The sequence below is a fragment of the Diorhabda sublineata genome, chromosome 2 (assembly GCF_026230105.1).
Source record: "Diorhabda sublineata isolate icDioSubl1.1 chromosome 2, icDioSubl1.1, whole genome shotgun sequence".
NCBI lineage: Eukaryota > Metazoa > Arthropoda > Insecta > Coleoptera > Chrysomelidae > Diorhabda > Diorhabda sublineata.
Window position 1 is genome coordinate 24,724,553 of NC_079475.1, and position 22,104 is coordinate 24,746,656.

At 31.9% G+C, this 22,104-nt stretch overlaps 2 protein-coding genes across 2 annotated transcripts in view; one reads left to right on the top strand and one right to left on the bottom strand.

The window, feature by feature from the left end:
• LOC130452703 (uncharacterized) overlaps positions 1–22,104 on the bottom strand; it is a 192,545-nt gene that overhangs the window by 24,139 nt on the left and 146,302 nt on the right. The window contains exons 8-10 of the mRNA XM_056792116.1: positions 21,099–21,377; positions 18,719–18,850; positions 18,309–18,530 (exon numbers count right to left, since the gene is read on the bottom strand). Of these exons, the coding sequence (XP_056648094.1) occupies positions 18,309–18,530; positions 18,719–18,850; positions 21,099–21,377 (633 nt within the window). The remainder of the gene's footprint in view (positions 1–18,308; positions 18,531–18,718; positions 18,851–21,098; positions 21,378–22,104) is intronic.
• Positions 12,804–15,310, top strand: LOC130452706 (SCAN domain-containing protein 3-like). The gene is made up of 2 exons (XM_056792119.1): positions 12,804–13,309; positions 13,446–15,310. The coding sequence occupies exon 2, from the start codon at positions 13,462–13,464 to the stop codon at positions 15,226–15,228; it is 1,767 nt and encodes a 588-aa protein (XP_056648097.1). The 5' UTR covers positions 12,804–13,309; positions 13,446–13,461; the 3' UTR covers positions 15,229–15,310.

Here is a 22,104-nt window from a genome sequence, read left to right on the forward strand (position 1 = left end):
TCGATACAGAAAACCAAATTTAAGGGAAGTATTGCAATGTTGCCAGTATTTTCAACATTATTGTGAAATATATGTGCATTTTTTGGATACTTATTACATGAAAATGTTTGATTTTTACTGAACAAACTAAATTATTTTTTGACTAAAATAATAAACTAAAATAGATATACAGGAGACTTCCTGTATATCTATTCTATTCAGAAATACATACTTATTTGTAGCAAACTATTTAAATACATTCATGTTAATTTAATTAATTTATATTTCCTAAAATAAAATAATGAAAAGTCCATTTACAACTTATAAATTAAAATAAGAAACAAACAACAAAAACTATGAAACAGATAACAATATAAAAATAGCTTAGGTTATGGTTGTTTTATATTGCACAAGCATCCACTCAACTAATCAGCTGTGCCCAAATTCAAACTACTAAGGTTAATGATGCCTCTTCAACATGGACATTGTTAGGATTGTATCAAAAAGTGATATTAGGAAAAATCAAATCGCGAGTGGATCTAGAAGTGTTTACCTTATGGTCCATAGATTATTATAATTTCTTGAAACAATATCTCACAGTTTAAAAATAAACATGTAATTATTTTTCTGGGGAAGGTGTATTCAAATGTTAGTAAAATAACAAAGAGAGATATATTCAGCGTTTTTAACATGAGAGTGAGGAGAGTTTATCAAAATATTTTTTTGGTAATGTTTGTGATCTTTTATGTTAGGAAGTTAGTTGTTTAGCTATGTAGTATCCTGATTTTCAACACAATGTACTAATTACTTACACTTACACATCATTTAATGGTTCCCCATTTGAAAAACACTTTCTTGAATAAAAAAAATTCAGAAGTAACTTCAAAATGGTGCTTATTATTTTGCAAAATCTAAATTGGTGCAAGATATTAACTTGTAGAAATAAATTTCACCTTAAAATAAAATATATATTGTGCATAATAAATTTTTTATTGTGGATTCAGATTAAATTTTTTTTTGTTACAAGGACCATAACTTTCGTTTATTTTATAACGCAATCAAGGTAGACAGGTAATTATGCAGATAGCAAGTACAATAAGCAATTCTATATTTGAACATCCTTGCGCAATAATGTAGGTGTCAAAAGGTGTGACTCACTCATGCCGGTAAACTCAAATTGTAAAAAATCTACAATTATATTTAAAATAATGTTTAGAATAACACTTCTGACAACTTAACTAATTTCCTGTGCAGGCGACAAAAAAATATTACACGTAAACAAAGAACACCTGAATAGACAAAATGTCGCGAAATGTTGATCTACGCAGACATCGGTAAACGATTTTAACAGTGTTCTAATTTTGTATATGGAGAACCAACCATGCTGTGGTTCTCGGTTACACTAAGGACACTACAACATTGATCTTTACAAAAGCCATAATTCCTAAACATAATCTTACCTTACTATAGATATAAAAAATAAATACACAAGTTAAAATATATCACAGAACAAGGGAGTAGAAAAACATACAAAATGTTGAAATTTACAGGCACTTAAAAGCATAAGAATAACGTTAAAACTTAAAATCTATCTCAAAGCCGGTGCAAGACTGAGAAATCGGGTTGGGCAACGGATTACGCTTGCGTGTTGTATCGAATCAACAGAGGTCGAAATGACATATATAGAGTTGGAGCATACCTATCCAGTTCATTCTTATATATAACGGATGTAACATTTCACTTGTGTTACAGAACTGAACATTATTATTGTAAATATATTATATGAAGATTACAATTTTTATCATAATTGGTGATATATTTTAATACGAGCAATAATAATATGTTTTTCAACAAACAAATCATAACTTTTATGACGAATATTCAAAATGCTAATCTGCTGGACAAATGAATTGATAGGAATAATTTAGTTGACTTCATGCAAGTTTGTATTGATACGAGCAAGAAAGAAGGTCTCCACACGAATACAACACAATGTTTTTTCTACGACCATTCGATAAATTACAACATTTAACAGAAGAATCAGTTTATTACATGTTGTATTATCTGATTTATTGATGTCAAGTCAAAGCATTCAATAATATTTACACTACAGTGTATTAGAATAAAGAAATATGCCTATTATTAAGAAAATAAAAAATGAAAGTGTATAAAATGTTTCATTTGGGATGGAGATTCAATAATATTGAATTTTTTCAATTATTCAGAATGTTGAAAAACAACTTTTTTAAGAAAATTGGATAAAAGAAAAATTTAAACAAAAAATAACAGTTCCATCTCACTCTATCGCCAACATAACGTGTGTGTGAAGTTTTGTGTGCTGACAGCACTGCAAAAATAAGAATATAGTACTCCATTATTACACATAATATAAATATGTAATTATACTGTTAATTACTTTAGATAGATTTTTCCACCACATGCCATAAAAGTGGATAATCATAATTTCTCGGACTTGAAGTTTCGATGTAGAGAAAATGGGTAGAAATCTTCGCTTCAAAATTCCAAAAGGTAACGGAAGCAATAGAGAATTCTGTTGAAGTATAGGTACTTGCCGATTGACGTTTGGATGCCCGGATATCAAAATACTATATTCCTTTACGTTTCTTGCGTTTAACCGATTGGAAGATTTGAACAGTTGACAGATTGTCATATTAAAGTTGAGAAAATATCAGAAAGATATTTGAGCATATTTTAACGAACGTGTTTGTCATACATATATATGGACTGAAGCATTAGGCATGCGTAACATATAGGCGCGTTTAATTATTTTGAATTAAAAATACATTCGAATGAGCATTTTTTCATACTCTTTTTGGAGTGTTTCATGCTAGCCCAGTTTGATTATTATATCGATTTATAACTGTAAACGATGCTTGTATCTATCATTACATTCCTAAGTGGAAAAAAACATGTAAAAGCATGGATGAAGATGAAGTCGCTCTAAAATAAGCAGACAAACTAGAAAGATGAATGAAACTACATTTTTGGGATTTTTCTTGTCGATTACTAAGAGAGTACTAAAATAATGCTAAAGCTAAAACCCAAAATTTTTTTGGTGCCAAGTGACATTTGCATACGCTTTTCTCAAGGTTTTTCTACTGAATTCTTTGCCGGAAAAAAATATACTGCGTATTAATAGAAATAGCGGAAATATGTATTCTGTTAGAAATATTTGTTAGATGAATGAATGTTAAATTTTAAAGTACTAGCTAGTTTTTGAGGACCTGTGATCGCAATGTGTCACAGAAAGAAGAATCTTGTTTTTTAGAACTTTTAGACTTATTCGATTCCTCTACGGATGTTTTAAATACTCGTACTCTCGGAGTTGTAACTAAATTAAAACAGAAAACATCAGGGAATTTTGTGGAATTACACTGTATAATTCATCAGGAATCACTGGCATCCAAACGTTTAAAAATAAGCCATGTCATGCCACCTAGAATTGAAATTATAAATTTTATAAGGAGCAGAGAACTAAATCACCGTAGTTCAGGCAATTTTTACAATATTTGGACGAAAAGTTGTTTGGCCAATGTCCCTTATTTGCCCGAAGTTCGTTGGCTCAGTTGGGGAGTAGTTTTAGAAAGATTGTTTGCATTACGTGATCCTATTCAAGCTTTCATGTTAGAAAACGGCAAACCAATTGATTATGACAATGACAGGTGGATTGATTGTGCCTTTTTAGTAGATATGATCTGAATATAAAGTTACAGAGTAAAAATCTGATTGTCGCTCAGATGTATTTATATATTCAAGCCTTCGAAACAAAGTTGAGGCTGTGGGAAAATCAGATAAAAAATCAAACTTTGGACCATTTCCCTCATTTAAAATCATTTCGCACAATGAATCAAAAAAATTGGATGAATATTCTCAACTTTTGCAAAATTTGTTTACGGAAATCAACAATCGTTTTGAAGACTTTCACAAAATGAATGAAATGCTCAATGTTCAACAATCCATTCAATTTTGAAGTTTCTCAGACACCAGTTCATTTGCAAATGGAGTTGATAGATCTTCAATCGGACAGTATTTTGAAAGAAAAATTTAATGACATCAACGCTCTTACATTTTATACACAATGTTTCAAGAGTTTGGATAATTACCCGGAATTAAAAAAGCATGCAGCACGCATTCTCTGCATGTTTGTTAGTACCTATTCATGTGAGCAGAAAATAAATAAGAACATCGCATAAGACTTACGAATGAACATCTCCAGTCAATTCTAAAATAAGTAGAACGACTATGATACCTGACATCAATGAGCTAGTCAAAAACAAGAGAAGTCAGGTATCTGGATCCTCGAGCTCAACATAATTACCTACCGTCTTTTATAACTTTGGTATGATTTTCAACAACCGTATTTTAAACATTTCAGTTCATTTATTTTTATTTTCAATCTGGCCCACCTACGAATTCAAAATTTAATATATGGCCCTGTGCAAAATTAAGTTTGACACCTCTGGAATAAAGTGAGAGATACAACACTAGTATGTATCCTGTAAGCAAGACGTTAAGTTGCGTAAAACCAAACGTGAGTGCAAGAAAACTTCTTCCTATCAAGTTGTGTTTCCATGAACACTAATCAATTGTACGTATTTTCATGAATATTTAAGTTTACTCAAAGTGTTTTTAAGAGGCGAAGAGCTCCAATTTAGCAATTTATTTTCAATAAGCTATGAGACAGTTCTCAGTTCTGTGGTCTGGTAGTTTAGTATGTATAGTATGACAAAGGAGTAATGTTTTCAAATGGTTCAAATTTATTCAGAAATAAATAATTCAAGAGACATGTCTTTTGTAAGCATCCCGTAAGACGCCGAATACGTCATCGCGTTTAACAAGTGACCTTGTATTTATCTATCTGGAGAAAAATTTTGCGCAAAGATCTGGGTTTGAGTGCATTTAGAATTCAACTTAGATGAAAACACAAGATCATCACTCGCACAGTACGTTAACGGAATGGGAGGAAGGAAGCATTGCCATTGATCCATGAGCTATTGTCGAAACACCAATATACCCAGAAAAACAAGAATGTTTGATCTGGTGGTATAATTGCACATTATGTCTTTAGAAATGCTGTTACAGTGAAGACAATTCAGTTGAAATTTCTGGAACCATTGGTGATATTCACACTGAACAATGCACAGTTTATTGTTGCCAATATCCCAACAATTATACTGTTTGAAACGTGTTTTGATAACCAAGTTATTGTCTTCAGTGATCAAAGGTAAACTTATACATTTGTATTTCACGTGGGAGGCCTTGATGTTGCAGAGATGGCACCACATGTCACAAACAATTTAAAACCTATAAGAAATATTTGACGAATTTTAACTGATCATCTCGTTCATACGACTGTACAAAAATAAATTATTTTCATAGGGGACTTGTCAAGTCACGTGTCTACGTACAGTGGCTTAGCTAGGCGTGGACTAAGTGACCCTGCGCCCTTGTTTCGCATTCAATAAAAAATATCAAATATTGGTGAAATTATGATATCTGTATCGCTATAAGCAAAACAAAAATGAAAGTACAGTATACAAAACATAACTTGAGGTTTTCGCTTTATAAAGATACGTTAGCCTTTTAATATTTTCTCTCCGCATATTTATATTTCTTCACTATCATGAGAGGAAATGCCCTTTCAAATCATGTTTGGTGAGATAGATTTATAGGGAACGAAAGAAAAGGGGCCTCGCTAATTCGACTTTGTCGACGTCTATATTGATACACATTAAGAAGGATAAACCGGGATCACTTGTGCACAAGGAACCCAACAATCGACGGGAATCGCCGAAAAGTGTATATGAAAATTGTACTACTTCATGTACTGGCCAATGGCAGCGGTCATGTTGTTAAAATTATATTAGAGTACCTGATAATATCTCGAATTAAAAAAAAAACCAATTGTTTCAATTTAAATTAAAAGTCATCCGGTTCTAAAAAAACATTCATTTTTTTTTCACATGTATTGAAAAGTACTTGCAATATATATGCGAAAAAGTTTGAATTTAGTCATACATACCAAAATCAGCCATTAGTTTTATGTATTGTGGATTTCAAATTCTGTTTTTATTGGTTTTTACAAATTTTACTAAACAAAGAATGCAGATACCTGCAAATATGGGTCGAAAAGGCAAATAAATATTACTAATAATTTTCAATTTTCCAAAGTTAACTTTTGATATTGTACTCTTGTTTACAATAAATGATTTTAAGAATTTTTTTGTTCATATAACTTTAATAAAAAAGGTACAAATGATTATATGTGAGAAAACGTCAATTTTAAGAGAAACTAGCTTTTACCCGCGGCTTCGCTCGCATCGAATCCATTAAATAAGTATCAGAAATCAATATAATAGAAAAGAACGAACTCTGTAGCTATGTTAGAACCTGAGATATAGATCTTTGAATGTAGAAAAATTGTCAAAAACCTACATAAATTCATAAAAATCCATATTGAATGTCCGCACCTAGCTCCTCTCCAACTCAACCGATTTAAGTGATCAAAAACTCAAAAGAAAGAAGGTGTTTCAGCGAGTGTTCTTAAACCAAAACGAAGTCTCTATCTTGAATAGAACCTGAGATATTGAGGATAGAACGTGTGTATGTGAAAAACTCCCATAAGTAATGTACAGGGGGAAATCGCATTTGAGTATAACTTGAGAATGGTGAAAATTAGATGAAATCCGATGGTTGATGCTGATCTGTGCATCAATACCTTTCATTGAAAAAAAAAAATTAAGCAAATCTGTTGGTTAAAACGCCTGAACGGACTTTGAATGGAAATCATCAATTTTTTTAATATATAAGATTATTATTATTTTTAATTGTAAAAACATGATAAATCAACATTTTTGTATAATTTTTTTTTCTATTTATTTGTTTTTTGTGTAGATTATGAAAAAGTTATCAACAATTATACGCGAATGAGTGCATTTTCATGAACATTTAGAGCTCTGAAACTAAGTTTTCATTTTTTTATTCCCATAATTTTTCATGTAAATCCGCCGTAAAAACGAAGATTTAAACGAAATTCATCGAAATCGGATGATTTTTCGATTTTCTAGAGCCAAAAAAACATTTGTGGGGAGATGAACTTTAGTTTGTAAAGAATGCTTATTTATATGGTCGTAGGAACAAAAATATATTTTCATATATTCCGACAATATTACTCACATCGTAATTTTTTAAAAGCGAGCTCAATACTTGATATACAGGTCATATTCAGTGAATCACTCTGCACCGTTTATTATTAGCATTCGATACATTCAACGGGAATGGAATTCGATACTTTAATAAAGAGCGTGGTGCCATGCTTAAACACGGTGAAAGGCACTAATATAAACACTTTCTTATAATTGAGCGAGTTGGTTGATGGTTAAATGTGTGGGGTTCTGATCGAGGTACCGGTAAATAAGAACGATATAATTGTTAATGTTTTATAATGATGGAAAAACAGTTACTATAGTTGGTGTTGAGCAACAAAATGAAAAATACCGTTTTGCGATAATGGAGACTAATTTTTAATTACAAAATTGTAGTATGAAGGTATTGGTTAGGTTCATATTTAAAAGAATCAATTTTCTTAGAAATTTTGTGCATGACTGAAAATTATATTAGCGATTTTAACATGGTTAACAAATGAATAAGAAATAACAAAGAGATAATGAGAAATAATATTGCAGCAAATAGTAATAGCAATCGAACAGAAATTATTTGAATCTGATGAAGACCAAAATTGTATCAAAACGTCACGGTATGAAAAACTACATTATTTCTGTGCAACTTTGATCCCTATCTTCAAGTGACAGTCAAAAGTTCAAATGGAAAGTGGAAAGACTTAGAAAGTATATGATAAAGTTAGCAGTGTGTGGTACCAATCAAAAATATTTATTTTTGTCGAATATAATGTTCGTTATGTAATGAAATTAAAACTAAAATACACCTTTTTTGAAACGATTTACATAATTTATTTTAAAAAACATAGAAAAATGTTATTATGTATTAACCAACACGGAACAGATTCTCTGGAAGAATTATTTAAGAAATCGCATTCATTGTGGATCAAACTGAAAAAGCGGCAGCCCATAAACTGAACTGAAAGATTTGTCGCAAGCAATACTCAAGTTTACAAGTTAGTGAAAGTATAACTATGAAATGTGATGTGCCACTAGAAGAATATTGCACAAAATTTGTGAGTTAACAGCGCCTAGTATCCTTGCGCGTCATAAAATTATCATGCAGTTTGCTTGAAAGAATTTGAACTACAATAGGAATTTTGTAAAAGTTGCCTGTATTTTAAACATATTATTATAAAAATTTCTCTTACATAATCTTTTCTGATGAAAAGAAATAATTCAAATTAGATGGTCGTGATGGCTTTAACTTTTAGGGGTACAATTAAATACAGATTTACCATTAGAGGGTTGCTGCGCTTCGACTGGAAACGCATTTTTCATACAAATATTGCTTTTCACACTGTTTTATCCTCGTTAAAGTCACCCTGTTCCTGTTCTATTCTTCTCAGCAGCTTCTTCTTCAAATCTACTTTCAGCACCCATCCTTTGGCGTTTTAAGTTCTGGAACTTTCCACAGCTTCTAGTCTCTTTTATCTCTGGTATCTGTATCTGGTACGTCTAGTTCATTTTTTTTTGTTCTTTGATTGATTACTTACTTACTTAGACCATCCCTTTTCTATTTCACCTTTCAGTTCTTCTGGGCCTCTCCCTATTTCTTCTTCACATATCCTTCCAGTTCTACTTGACTTGCATTCAAATTTTCTTGATCCTTATTGATTTATTCTTGGCTCTTCTTTATTTCCGTTCTCATTTCATACATTACCTTCAACAAATCCTTCATTTGGTTGAAATCTCGATCGAATATTCTTGAGCTTTAACCTCTACTACTTTCCAAATAGAATACTACAATAGAATTTTCTCGAAAACTTGTTGTTTACTTTTTTTTTCACTGCATTATCTACCATTGTTCAAAATTCGAGCCTCTTTTGATTTCCAAGGATATTTTGGAATTTTCTCGAAAATCCGTTTACCGGATTACTTGTATTGCTCACTACCATTTTCAAAATTCAACTAACAGCTTTTGCTGTGAGCTCCTGCCTTATACATGCTCTTGCAGTAATTCTACATAATAATTCTCATAATTATATAATAAACATAAATAATTCAGAAATATCCAGAGCATAGTTCATGGTTAACCAAGAATAGATGGTATTACTCATCACTTTTTAGTTTCCACCACACATTAAATGTTTACCAGCGCTGTTAGATGGCATGAAGCTGTGTACCCGTCACATTTATAAATATATAGACGAGCATCGCGTTTCTACTAATTAATACTATCGGCTAGTCAATTACCTGACTAATGGTTAGCAATAGATGGTAAGGATGGGGTCCGGGATATCGATCGCTAATGCATGTACAATTACATAAATCAAATAGCAACGAACGTTGGTGCTTTTTTTCAGTTCTGATTCGAGCTTTTGAACATAAATATGTTGAATCGTTCTGAAGAGATCGAATAAGATCGAATCCGGTCCTCAAAATTGAGAGCTGTTGAAGAAGTCGATATAGACATTCTTCGAAAAAGGTGTAATTTAATATTCGCCTGGAAATTAGCAAGGAAAATAGTTAGTTCCTCTTTGGAAGAATGATTAGGCTACGTTTTCGAATTATTTAAAATTTCAAACAGAAAGTTGATATTGTATATATAAAATACTAATACAATGAAGCTGAATGGTTAAAGTTTAAAAAGAATCTAAGTATTGTTTACTAGATGAATGGATGAGAAAATTTACCTAAAATTTATATTAGTGAATATTGGAGTTTAGAATAACTCCATGGCAAAATAAATGTCGATTCTCATTATTGCAGAGCGGTGGGAATCAGCGCGGCTGATTGAAACCACTCTAAATACAGTCCATTAAAAACGGGGAAAAGGGCACTCGAGTAGTGACGCGAAAGCCAGAAAATTGCACACCCCATCATGATAAGAGGTATTAGCATAATCGACGATTTTCATCAATTTAGGTTCCATTCAAAAAACTCACCCCAAAACATACATTGTTTTGGATAAATTACTGTACTCAAATTGATTTTATTTATAATTTATTGCGTAGCTACTGCAAATAACCCGAACACAAAATTCGACGGGGAACTTGGAATACTTAGAAGTCCCAGATGTCTTTTAAAATTAACTGCTACCATTGCATATAAGTGGATCTGTTGCCATCCGGCAGAAAATAGAAGAAATACAGCAAAAGAAATAACTTTCGAGACATTTATTTTAGTTTCGCTTTGTGTTAACGAGCCTAACGTGTAAATTTTATAAATGTTCCAAAAATAACGTAAGATGATACTTAAAATACATCTAAAGCTAAATACATAAGATAATTTTATTATCAAATATATGTTCATCGTCATATTCTAAATTATATATTTCTAAGTATCGATATTAATTATTCTTAGCTGGGGCAGTTCTGTAATACACAGAATTCAATTTTTCATAAGTAAATCTTATCGAAATTAATTATATATAAAAATTTTATACATAGTAAATAGCTTTGGAAACTTTTTTTTTATACTGAATACTACCTTCTACACTAACTTTGGTTCGAAGTCCATTTCTGATCGAAACGAAAACCTATTTTGGAGGTAAATAATAGAGAGATAAATTGGTTATGCAAAAAAATGTATAAACATAGCGATTTTCTCAATTTTTCAGAATTACCTGAGTGTATAGGCTTTGGAGAGAAATGGCTTTGTAAATTTGGAAAAGATTTAACAGTTCTTCTTAGAACCTACTTATTATTTTATTAACTAATACTGAATCTTTCTCTCTTTGTCGCTATTGAAAAATTTCAAAATTATTACAAATATTTTTGATTGAGTGTTGCTTGGTATATGAAATCGATATATAATATTGTCACTATACATTTGTGGAATTCAATTATAGAGATTTAATCTGCAATCTGGCGGCATAATTTTTATTTGTATTTTGAAGAATTAGGACAACGCAAACTAAACACTTAATAAAAATAGGTTTATTTTTGATTTCTATTATTCTATTTTGGTTAAAAAAAGCTCATTTTAGCCATAATAGAGAATTTAACTACTATAATTTCCATGTAAATATTTTTTTGCACGAATACATACACTCTTGAGGCCTTTCACAGTTGACTTTAATATATATCTTACGACGGTTGTTGAGATATGGCAACACTGATGTGAATATGTCAAATCTGATATTGCCATCATAAAGTTTGGACATTTTAAATGATGAATATCAGAACTGTTTGTCATACGAGTGCTATTTGAGTTGTTTACAGATACTTTAAACATTATGATCAAAAAATGGAATTAAATTGAAATTTTTATGACTTTCTACGTGGATTAAACCAACAGCAGTGTGCCGATCAACTCGCTTCCACTTTTGGTGATGAAGCATCAATTCGAGCCAGCATGTTGGTAGTTGGTTTCCCGAAATCAAAATGTGTCGCACTTCGATACAGGATGAATTTAGTAAAGATCAACCTAAACCGGATGTTGAGCCAGAAAATACCGATGCTGTGCGTAATCTGATATTACAAGATCGTCATGTGACATACCGTGCGTCTAAGTCAAACTTGGGTGTTAGTTCCACTCGCATACATTTAATATTGCATCAACATTTGGCTTTTAAACAGATTTGTTCGCGTTGGATACCGCATAATTGGACAATTGCTCAAAAAAGTCGATTGTCGATTGCAGTAAAGAAATGCTGAAAAAATTTACTCGCGGTGCTGTAATAATCGACTGAATGGCCCTTTCAAGCCGATCCAAATCCAACAAAAGTTGTTCGCGCACGAAGCACTTCGAAGCAAAAGTTTTTTCGAAATAGCTGGACATGTCGCCTCTGTTCCATTAGAGCAGTGATTCCCAAAGTGGTCCATATCGACCCCCAGGGGTCGATGAAGTCATGCAAGGGGTCTATGTAGGCAAAAAAATAAATTGGGGGTCCATGAAATAAAAATGGGGGTCAATATATAGAAGTTTTCAAAATTACAAAATTTTTATATAATAATATAATTTTATATTAGTTATTAATATATTTTATGTTGTATTCGTTACATCAAAGGAAAACACATACGTTAGCAAACGAATGTATATCGAAGCAAAAATCACTCTCTAATCTAAGCTAATGAAAAGAATCACGATTTGTAAATATTAAACATCCGTTGTTGTTGAAATTTGATTAAGGAGAATTGTTTTTAAGAAAGAAATAAGAGAGCAATGACAACACGCTCCGTTTTCATGTATGTGCAAGCATATTCTTTGTGAGGACTTCGGTCCACTAATAGTCCGAGAGCCAGCTGTCGAAAATCGAGACGATTATTTAAAGCATGAGATTTACAGGGTAGATAGATAATGATGAATGAAATTAACTGAATTCCGATCATCTGATCTATTTCAAATTTCTAAAAGAGTACAAAATAATTGCATATAATTAATTTTTTCTATAATTTCAATAAAATTATTAATTAATTACGAATTAAAGGTTGTTTTCTTTAACTCGCCGTATAATTAATAAATATTTTCTTGTTCAGAATTAAATAATCTACAAATCTATGATAGTACGGTGCTTTAATTCCGATTTTAACTAGTGAAAAATTCAACATTTGTTCTCGTATCACTATTGCGCGGCTAATTAAGGGTAATTTGCCCTATGTTTCCACAGGCTTGCCTGAGATAATTTAATATTTTCTTGTTCAGAATTAAATAATTTACAAATCTATGATAGTACGGTGCTTTAATTCCGATTATAACTAGTAAAAAATTCAACATTTGTTCTCGTATCACTATTGCGCGGCTAATTAAGGGTAATTTGCCCTATGTTTCCGTAGGCTTGCCTGAGATAATTTAATATTTTCTTGTTCAGAAATAATATATTTTTTTGTATTCTATATATTCTGATCTTTAAATCTGAGTCAAATTTAAAACGAAATACCACTGTTTCAGCACTATAAATAATTACCGGAAATAACCCGTTTTAGGGGCAATTCCGTGGATGGACATTAGGCAAGCTATGATTTTTGGAATCCTCATATCATTATCTATCTACCCTGTAAATCTCATGCTTTAAATAATCGTCTCGATTTTCGACAGCTGGCTCTCGGACCATAAAGGTTCAATCAAAAACAGTGTTAATTTTGCTGTGTTTGACATCAGTTGAATAATAGCACTGTGCACTTTGTGTTTTACTTTGTTATCCTCAACGAAAGGAATACTAATTTGATTCGAAGTTTCGAAGAAAAGTAAGTACCTCTTACATTATTTTTTATAAAATATTAATTTTGTTCTTGTTGTTAGAACTGAAGAAAAATTTAAAATAAATAAATTAAATTTTTAATTATTGTTTTATGTTATATAAATAGCTTTCGTTGTCTACAGATAACCTATACTAAGCATGTCCCAATCAAAAAAGAAATGTAGACAGTACAATGTTGATTATCTGAAGTTTGGCTTTATTCCATCATTGTCGAATAAACAACTGCCATTGTGCCTTATATGCAACAAAGTATTTAGCAATGACGCCATGAAGCCATCTAAGCTGGAAGATCATTTAAGAAGATGTCATCCAGATAAATTAGATAAAGATTTGAAATATTTTCAAACTCTCAAAGAGAATCTTCAGAAGAGACCCACGCTGGACAAAATGTTCACTTTGACGTCACAAAGAAATGATGATGGTTTTCGAGCGTCTTATAATATCTCGCTACTTATAGCAAAATCCGGAAAACCGCATACCATTGGAGAGCAGTTAATTTTGCCAACCGTTGAAGAGGTTATAAAGACTGTTTTACACAAACCTGCGTTTGATATCATAAAGAAAATACCCTTAAGCAACAATTCTGTTCAAAGACGCATAGATGAAATGAGTGATGATATTGAAAACTTCCTATGTAAATATTTGCAAACGACCCATTTCTCTATACAACTGGACGAGTCAACTTTACCTGGAAATGAAGCATTATTACTAGCATATGTTCGCTTTATTATGGATCAAAATATCCACGAAGAATTGCTATTTGCGAGAACTTTGGCAACCGACACTAAAGGCGAATCAATTTTTCATGTTTTGAGGGATTACTTTATTGAAAAAGAAATTCCTCTATCAAATATAATATCTGTAGCTACCGATGGAGCACCTGCCATGGTTGGTCGATATCGTGGATTTATAAGCTTTTTTAAAGAAAGCGTACCCGGGGTATTAGCAGTACATTGCGTCATCCATAGACAACACCTAGTTGCTAAAAATTTGAATGAAAGATTGCATGAATCTCTGCAATTTGTCATTGACACAGTAAACCGAATCCGCAGCAATGCGTTGAATACGCTATTATTTGCGCAGTTGTGTGAAGATAACGACGAGAACTTCCACCAATTACTTCTTCACACTAATGTGCGTTGGCTGTCGAAAGGTTTATGCTTGGTAAGATTTTTTGCACTTTTTGAAACTGTTCTAGAGTTTCTCGATGGTAGATATGAAAATTTAAAAGAAAGTTTATTAAAAAGAAGAACGGACATCGCGTATTTGACCGATTTATTTGCTAAATTTAATACGATGAATTTGCAGTTGCAAGGTGACAGTTTAAATTTGATTAAGACAAAGTCGGTCATTTCAGCGTTTCTTGCCAGAATTAAAATGATGAAGCAAAACATTGGACGGAGCGAATTTTCACAATTTCCCAATTTATCCCAAGTAAACTGTCAAGAAGACGATGTTCCAGTCTATGTGCATCATTTGAATGCACTCTACTCAGATTTTGAAACGAGATTCGAAGATATTTTGACGCTAGTAATACCACAATGGATTATTAATCCTTATGGTGATATTGAGGAGACGGATATCTCATTACAAGAAGAATTAATTGGAATAAGTACAAACGAAGAACTTAAGGTAGAGTTCAGAAAGGGTTATCAACAATTTTGGCTTCAGAAAGACATACCTGCTACATATCCCGGAGTGTGGAATATCACGAGAAAGTTTTTAATTGCCTTTCCGTCTTCATATCTCGTAGAAAGAGGTTTCAGTGCAGTTACTAATCTTACTACAAAAAAAAGAAACAAACTGGACATAGTAAACCGAGGAGATTTGAGATTAAATGTTACTAAATTGAAGCCAAATGTTGATAATTTGTTATTAAAGCATCAAGTTCATCCCTCGCATTGAATGAATTAATTTCTTTTTTGTTTTTTTTTTTATAACACATTTTGTTTAAAATTTAATTAATAAATTAGTTAATGTATAAAAATGTGTTTTTTTTGTCTTTTACACTATAGGAACTACTTATTTATTAATTTTTTTTAAAGAACAGGTGGGGGTCTAATAAAAACCATAAAATATGGCAAGGGGTCTACGAAACAAAAAAGTTTGGGAACCTCTGCATTAGAGCAATGTAGAACGGTCAAATCTGAATAGTACACCAGCATTTGTTTGCCACAAATTTTCAAAAAAATCAGGGAAACCAACTGCAGAAGACATACATCAAACAAAAACGTTTTCGAACAGTCAAAACATCGAATTGATGGGTCATCCGCCGCACAGTCCTTGTTTGTAACTTAATGATTTCTCCTTATTCCCGCTGATCAATAATAAATTGCGAGGCAACGTTTTCCTACACCCGAAGAAGCGGTTGATACGTTCAAATCACATGTTTTGGATTTGAATGGAAAAAGCCATATCCAATTATAAATATTTGTTTCTATTTTTCCTCGTATCTTTAGGATTTCTTTCATTTTGAGGCGGATTTGATTTATTTAACTGAGGTATTTGAATAAAACAAGTTGAAAATATGAATATGAAACTTTCACTGAAATTTGAATTAGCAGTTAATTTGATAATTGAAAATCAATAAAATTTTGATATATGTATGAAAAAAATTGATTTTTAAAATAATACAATTTGAATATGATGTCCAACGACTCTGATGCTAAATATTTCAGTTCACCTATAGGTTACGCCAACTGCATTCCATACATGATATCAATAAAAAAATTTAACACGTTTAAGTACAAATCTTATTTCATCATGCATTTGCAAGTGTGTAACTATTAGTCAGTGTAAGTACTTTATTTGATTTCAAGCAAACCGAAGCGACAAATGTTTAATTTTATGATTTCTCCATTATCCTAATATGGTTGCTTAAGCCCGAAGAGGAAACAATAATGGAGACATTTTGCCTAGCATTCGCTCGGCGACGTCAAGAATTTCAATACCATTTTAGGCCACTCGCGACTGTCTACTATCTGTATGTATATATACATAAAATTATATATAGGTATATTCAACCGTAGTGAATAATACCAATCAAACAGGGTGATTCATAATTATTGAGACAAAAGTAAAGGGTAGTTTATTTGAACCAACAAATGACGATAGTACCAAATAAACCACAACAATTTTTTTCTTGTACATGTAAAGCGTTGAAGTGGTAACTTTTTTCCAAAGGTAATCCAGTTTCTCCACGCAAGGAAGTTACCATCCGTGGAGTTTTATATGATACGTGGCTTTTGCTAATGGTCGCAGAGAAATTTATGAGGAACAGAATGGAAGACCGCCGCGTCGGTTTCGAATGCGATTGTCCAGAAGATCGACAGTGAGCTGCTCAAAGATATGAGCGACACTGTCCGTGAGTTCGTTGTATGCACTCCTGAAGCTTCCCACAATATACTTGAAAGGACTTTAAAAGGAACGTTATGTTATCGCGAGGTGAGTGCTTGTTGGGTCCACCAGATGCTGACTTATAGACACAAAGAGCACGCCAGCGCTCATAAGTTTCTTCAACAATGAGAGGGGGTAGGCAACAAGAAGTTGATGAGCTCTACCGTCACAGGAGATGAAACCTGGATGTTTCAGTACACCACCGAAAAAAAAAACAATCTCGTCAGTAGCATCACTCTGGTTATGGTGACTGTGTTTTGGGATCGGAAGAAGGTACTCCTCATGCAACCTGACACCATAATAAACACAGATATTTCGAAACATTGACCAAACTACCGCTAGCAATCCAGGGGCTCGAGGGGACGATTGATGTGATTGACGTAGGGAGTAGTGCTTCTACATGACAAAGAATCCGACATCGCTCGTCAAACACAGGAGATTTTAAAGAAATTTGGATGCGTCATACCCCATCCAACCCGCATTTATCCAAAAGCTGAAGGAACACTTAGGTGGCAAACGCTTCGACTATGAAGTCCGAGAAGATGAAGATGAAGAAAATTATCTGGAATTGTTCTGGAAATCATACTAGAATATTCTAGAGTCTCGGATTGGCTATAATGGTAGCGCAAGACAGAATGCGAAAGAAAGTCAACATTTTGAGTTGAAAGTTGCAAACTTCGTGTCTGATCTATTAAACGTCGACGATGATGAAATTGACCATAATCAGATTATTGAAAAACGTCAACATTATAGATAGAACGTTATAATTTTTTATGAATGAACAGTTGAAATTACTGCGAGTTGAATCACTTCTGATTCAAACACAAGAATTTTATTCCTATTTGAGAATAACACATGGAATGGTTTCAAATATTATTTCGTTTATAAATAATGTGCGGCCTTGAATACAAAGAAATAAATATGTGATTAAAAAAACACGCGCTACGAGTATTTACTGCTATTACATGAAAAAAACAACCATCTTCATTTTTCTTGAATAATGGGTAAATATTATTGCCCTGAAAACTGGTTTTCCTTTACTTCGTTTTGAAAAATGAAAATTGTGTGATAATATCGTTACGAATATACCCTAAATACTCGGATATAGGTGAACTTTTGACAAAAATATAACGTCAAAAAAAAAACACAATTTCAGTTCTTTCTAGTACACTTTTTTCACCATATCTTAATATATAAATTCTAGATATGCCTCCAAAAACTTTCTATTCTTCCTTTCTCCGACGATTTATTTCAAATTTATCTGACGCTGCGCGATCTTTCTAGAATTTTTTGTTTTTCAATGCACCTCGTCGACAGCAAATAACGTGACTAACTTTCATTCATGGATGTCAAGAAGATCTTTCGACTTTCATTGTCTTAAACCAGAGGCATAACATATTTTTTCTATCTACATAAATGCGATACGACACTGGCTTGATTTAAAATTCAATAATGTTGTTTGTGATAAAATATTTATAGTTGGAATAAAATATAGAGAATTGAAAGCGATACTTGAGTTGAATATTAAAACATATTGCTCTCAAAAGTTTTATAATTAGTAAATAGATTTAAAAGGCAAAAAAACTCACCAGTATCAGCAGGTGGTGTAGGCGTTTCCTCTCTACCCATTCTTTCTTCATCTTCTTCAAATTCTTCTCTATGTTCTCTTTTCCTTAAATTTTCTAGTTCCATGGCCGCTTTTTCCTGATGTTCCATGAACGGATTGTAAACTCCTTCTTCGGCTAATAGATTGTTGTTAGGCGATGTGGAAAATGCATCTAAAAACTTGTTTGAGCTGGTTTCTCTTGGATCTAATAAAGAAAGACGTAGTGGTAGTAAACAATTAATTCCTTCTAAACTAAACTATCAGTTGATTATTGTATGAATTTATACAAATATGGAATTTGCTATATTTATTCTTTTATGGTCACAATTATAGTGAATTTTAATGATATTTATTGAGCATAGGTAACAAAAAGAAGGAAAACTACAATAATACCTGGCGATAGCGCGTCGTCTAAACCATCAACATCGGTTTCTGGACCGAAATCTTCATCATCAAATTCCGATGCTAAGCGTTTACCATTTGCCTTTTCGTTTGAAAAAATGTCAGACGTTTGCAAATCTGTACCTAGAACGAATTTGTTTATTTATAATTTTATAATTTATAAAAGAAAAAAATCGCTAAATTATTTACGGTATACTAGTACAAAACTAAATGGCAAATATACGTGTTATCGCTATTTAAATAAAACATAATGGAGTCCATATGTATGGAATAGATTCAATTTTAGCGTTATTATGTACTATGTGGAAAGAATCTGAAACAGGTCGATTTTTAGTCTTAAATTGACAATTTACAGAATAAAAAAATTCCTTCTGAATTATAAGCACCCCCTCGAAAATGTTAAATAAGAGAGGGGGTCGTGTGGCACCTTGTTGGAAAGAGATTTTAGTTCTCTGTTTAGCAATATAAAGTTTTTTAAATTTGGTGCAATCATAACTGAGAAAATTAATTTTTAAGATGTGAACGTTTGATAATGTATCACAAAACTTTACGTACAAATTCATGACTTTATACATGGAAATCACAGATATAAAAGAAAGAATCGTTTGAAAACCGATTGAATATATTTGTATCAAAACAAATGGATTCAGAAACTTAATACTGTCAGTGAAAACCTACCTTGCAGCGGACGTACCTATCGATAATTAGTTATTGTTCTTCCAATATCAATTGCAAAAGAAAATTATTGCGAGGAACAATCAATATTTCATACATACGCACGGCGCTCATACCAAATTAAGAAATGAAAATAATTTTTACTCCCCGTATAAAATTCTATTGGACGAAGCTTTCGGAAGGCGTATGTACACAATTTCTTCCAAATATTCCCGTCAGACAGTATGCGATAAGCAGTGGCGGCGCTTTTAATTTATAAATTTGTTTAAATAAATAGGAATATGGCTTTTTTAGACGACTTAAGTATACAAAGACAGCAAGTTATTTTAAATATATTCGATTGTTTAAAAAAGTAAAATATTCAGCTATCTGATAATGCAATCATAATAAAAATTGCTGATTTAACTAGAGTGAATAAATTTTCCATATATCGAGTAGTCACAAAAGGGGTTCACAGAACCGAGAAACATGTAAAGAAAAGCTGAAATCAGTTGACATAGTTACCCAAGATTTTATATGTTTTTAGAGTTTATATAAGAAAAACAGGGTTGCGACATTAGAAGTAGTACAGCAAAAGGTAGCAGATTATCCAGAATACAATTATACCACTTTAGAAATATTACGTCAAGTTTTGTCAGCATGTGGTTTTAAACACAAAAAACTGAATAAACGGATGGCAATAACCGAATCGTCAATGAGCATTCGATGGCGACAAAAGTATTTGCGTCAGATAAAAGACTACGGAAGTTCTAATAGACACATAATTTATCTAAATGAAACATGGTTTGACAGTCACGAAGTAGTAAGTTTCGGTTGGGTTGACAATAGTAAACATTGTAGAACTTCTAGAGCAAGTTATAGCAGCAGACCGCCAGGAGCTTTGGAAAGACTGTGTTGAACATGTTATCAAAGAAGATGAGTAATAAGAATGCTTTGGAAGTGAAAAGTTTTTTTCCTTTTGTTTTAATTGCAAATAATTTATTTTCCTTTATGGTTTTCGCTTTGAAATTTCGTTTTCCAGAAAAAAAAACGAATGGGGTACAAAAAGGGCTTAGTTCGCGTCTAGTACCCTGTTTAAACCAAACTCCCTTACAGGCAGGTACATTTTACTCGTAACGTTTACGTTTTATAATTTAATATTCAATTGTAGCAAGTAAACAAGGTATAATAATGATTTTTTTCTAAGATTCAAGTAGGCCTACAATTAAGTTCATCTGTCTAAACAATAATGACGTCCAATTTATAATGATTCGATTACCTTTTAACGAATACTTTGTCGCATAAGATATACATATTTTTAAAAGTATTTATAAAAATAATAAATTTATAAAATCTACGCCTATGGTAGATCAAACAAAATTGTCGGCAATTGAAATTGAATGAAAATATGAAAATGGCAGTCAATTTGAATATTTATTAAGAATATTAATATTAGACTCACCATTTTCTTTGAAATTATCTGTTAGATTCAACAGTAAACCGTCTGATTTTTGACTAATCATATTATCTGTGTTAGCGCCGTTCGGCATAACGAACGGATTATTGGAATTAAAAGTATTTATAAAAATAATAAATTTATAAAATCTACGCCTATGGTAGATCAAACAAAATTGTCGGCAATTGAAATTGAATGAAAATATGAAAATGACAGTCAATTTGAATATTTATTTATTAAGAATATTAATATTAGACTCACCATTTTGTTTGAAATTATCTGTTAGATTCAACAGTAAACCGTCTGATTTTTGACTAATCATATTATCTGTGTTAGCGCCGTTCGGCATAACGAACGGATTATTGGAATTGTCGAGGCCCGCCTCCATAGTTGCAGGATTCAAATTGCGATTTTCCCAGTAGGCTTCTGCGGCAATTTTCGACGGTTCTCGAAGAAACACTACTATCACAGTGATGTTATCAGCAGAGCCTTGTTCTTTTGCTATTTGAACTAATCTTTGACTGATTCTACTGGTGTCGTCTGAAGAATAAAAGAAAAAACAATGAGTACAATCTTTATAAAATAATCCAATACTACGAATGATTGAAGATTAAAATAACTGATAACTATAATGTCGGTATGCAAGTCGAGTACATGATCTTAACAACAAAACTATATAAAGGAGCATGAACTGGATTATAAACATAAAAAGAACAAATTAAAATCGTAATATGGATGAATAGAAGATATTATGACAGTGAAACAAAGTTTTTTAATCTCCAATTTTAAATGGGGATTCAAAAATTAAAGTCAAAGAGATTAACCAAATAAATTAATATTAAGTTAATAGTTTATTAATTAGCGTTTTAATTACAATAATTTGAAAAGTAGGTAACTTGAATGGTATTGAGGTTGAACGGTATGTTCGGTTTACTAATCAAAAATGCAATTGCGATTGGTAACTAAGAAAAAGGTTGGAAGACGAGAAACAGACAAGCCATGTGTTTGCTAGATAAAGCATTTTCTTTGCGTACAATAAAGTAATAAAACGATAAAATACAGATATCAAAAAAAAATGTTTTCAAAAATATGATTACAAAAGAAAAGTATAGATACGTATCTCCTAACCGCTCAAGTTTTACAAATAACAAAAAAAGGTGTTCGTACATTAACATCTTATATAGTTATTTTAGTACGATATTCTCGATATGAGGATATAATAAATCGTAGTGATTTTCTGAGGTAGTGCCATATGTTCTTATACTAA

Bases quoted from the DNA above. Each gene is read 5' to 3' on its own strand.
- LOC130452706 (XM_056792119.1), top strand. From the start codon at position 13,462: ATGTCCCAATCAAAAAAGAAATGTAGACAGTACAATGTTGATTATCTG.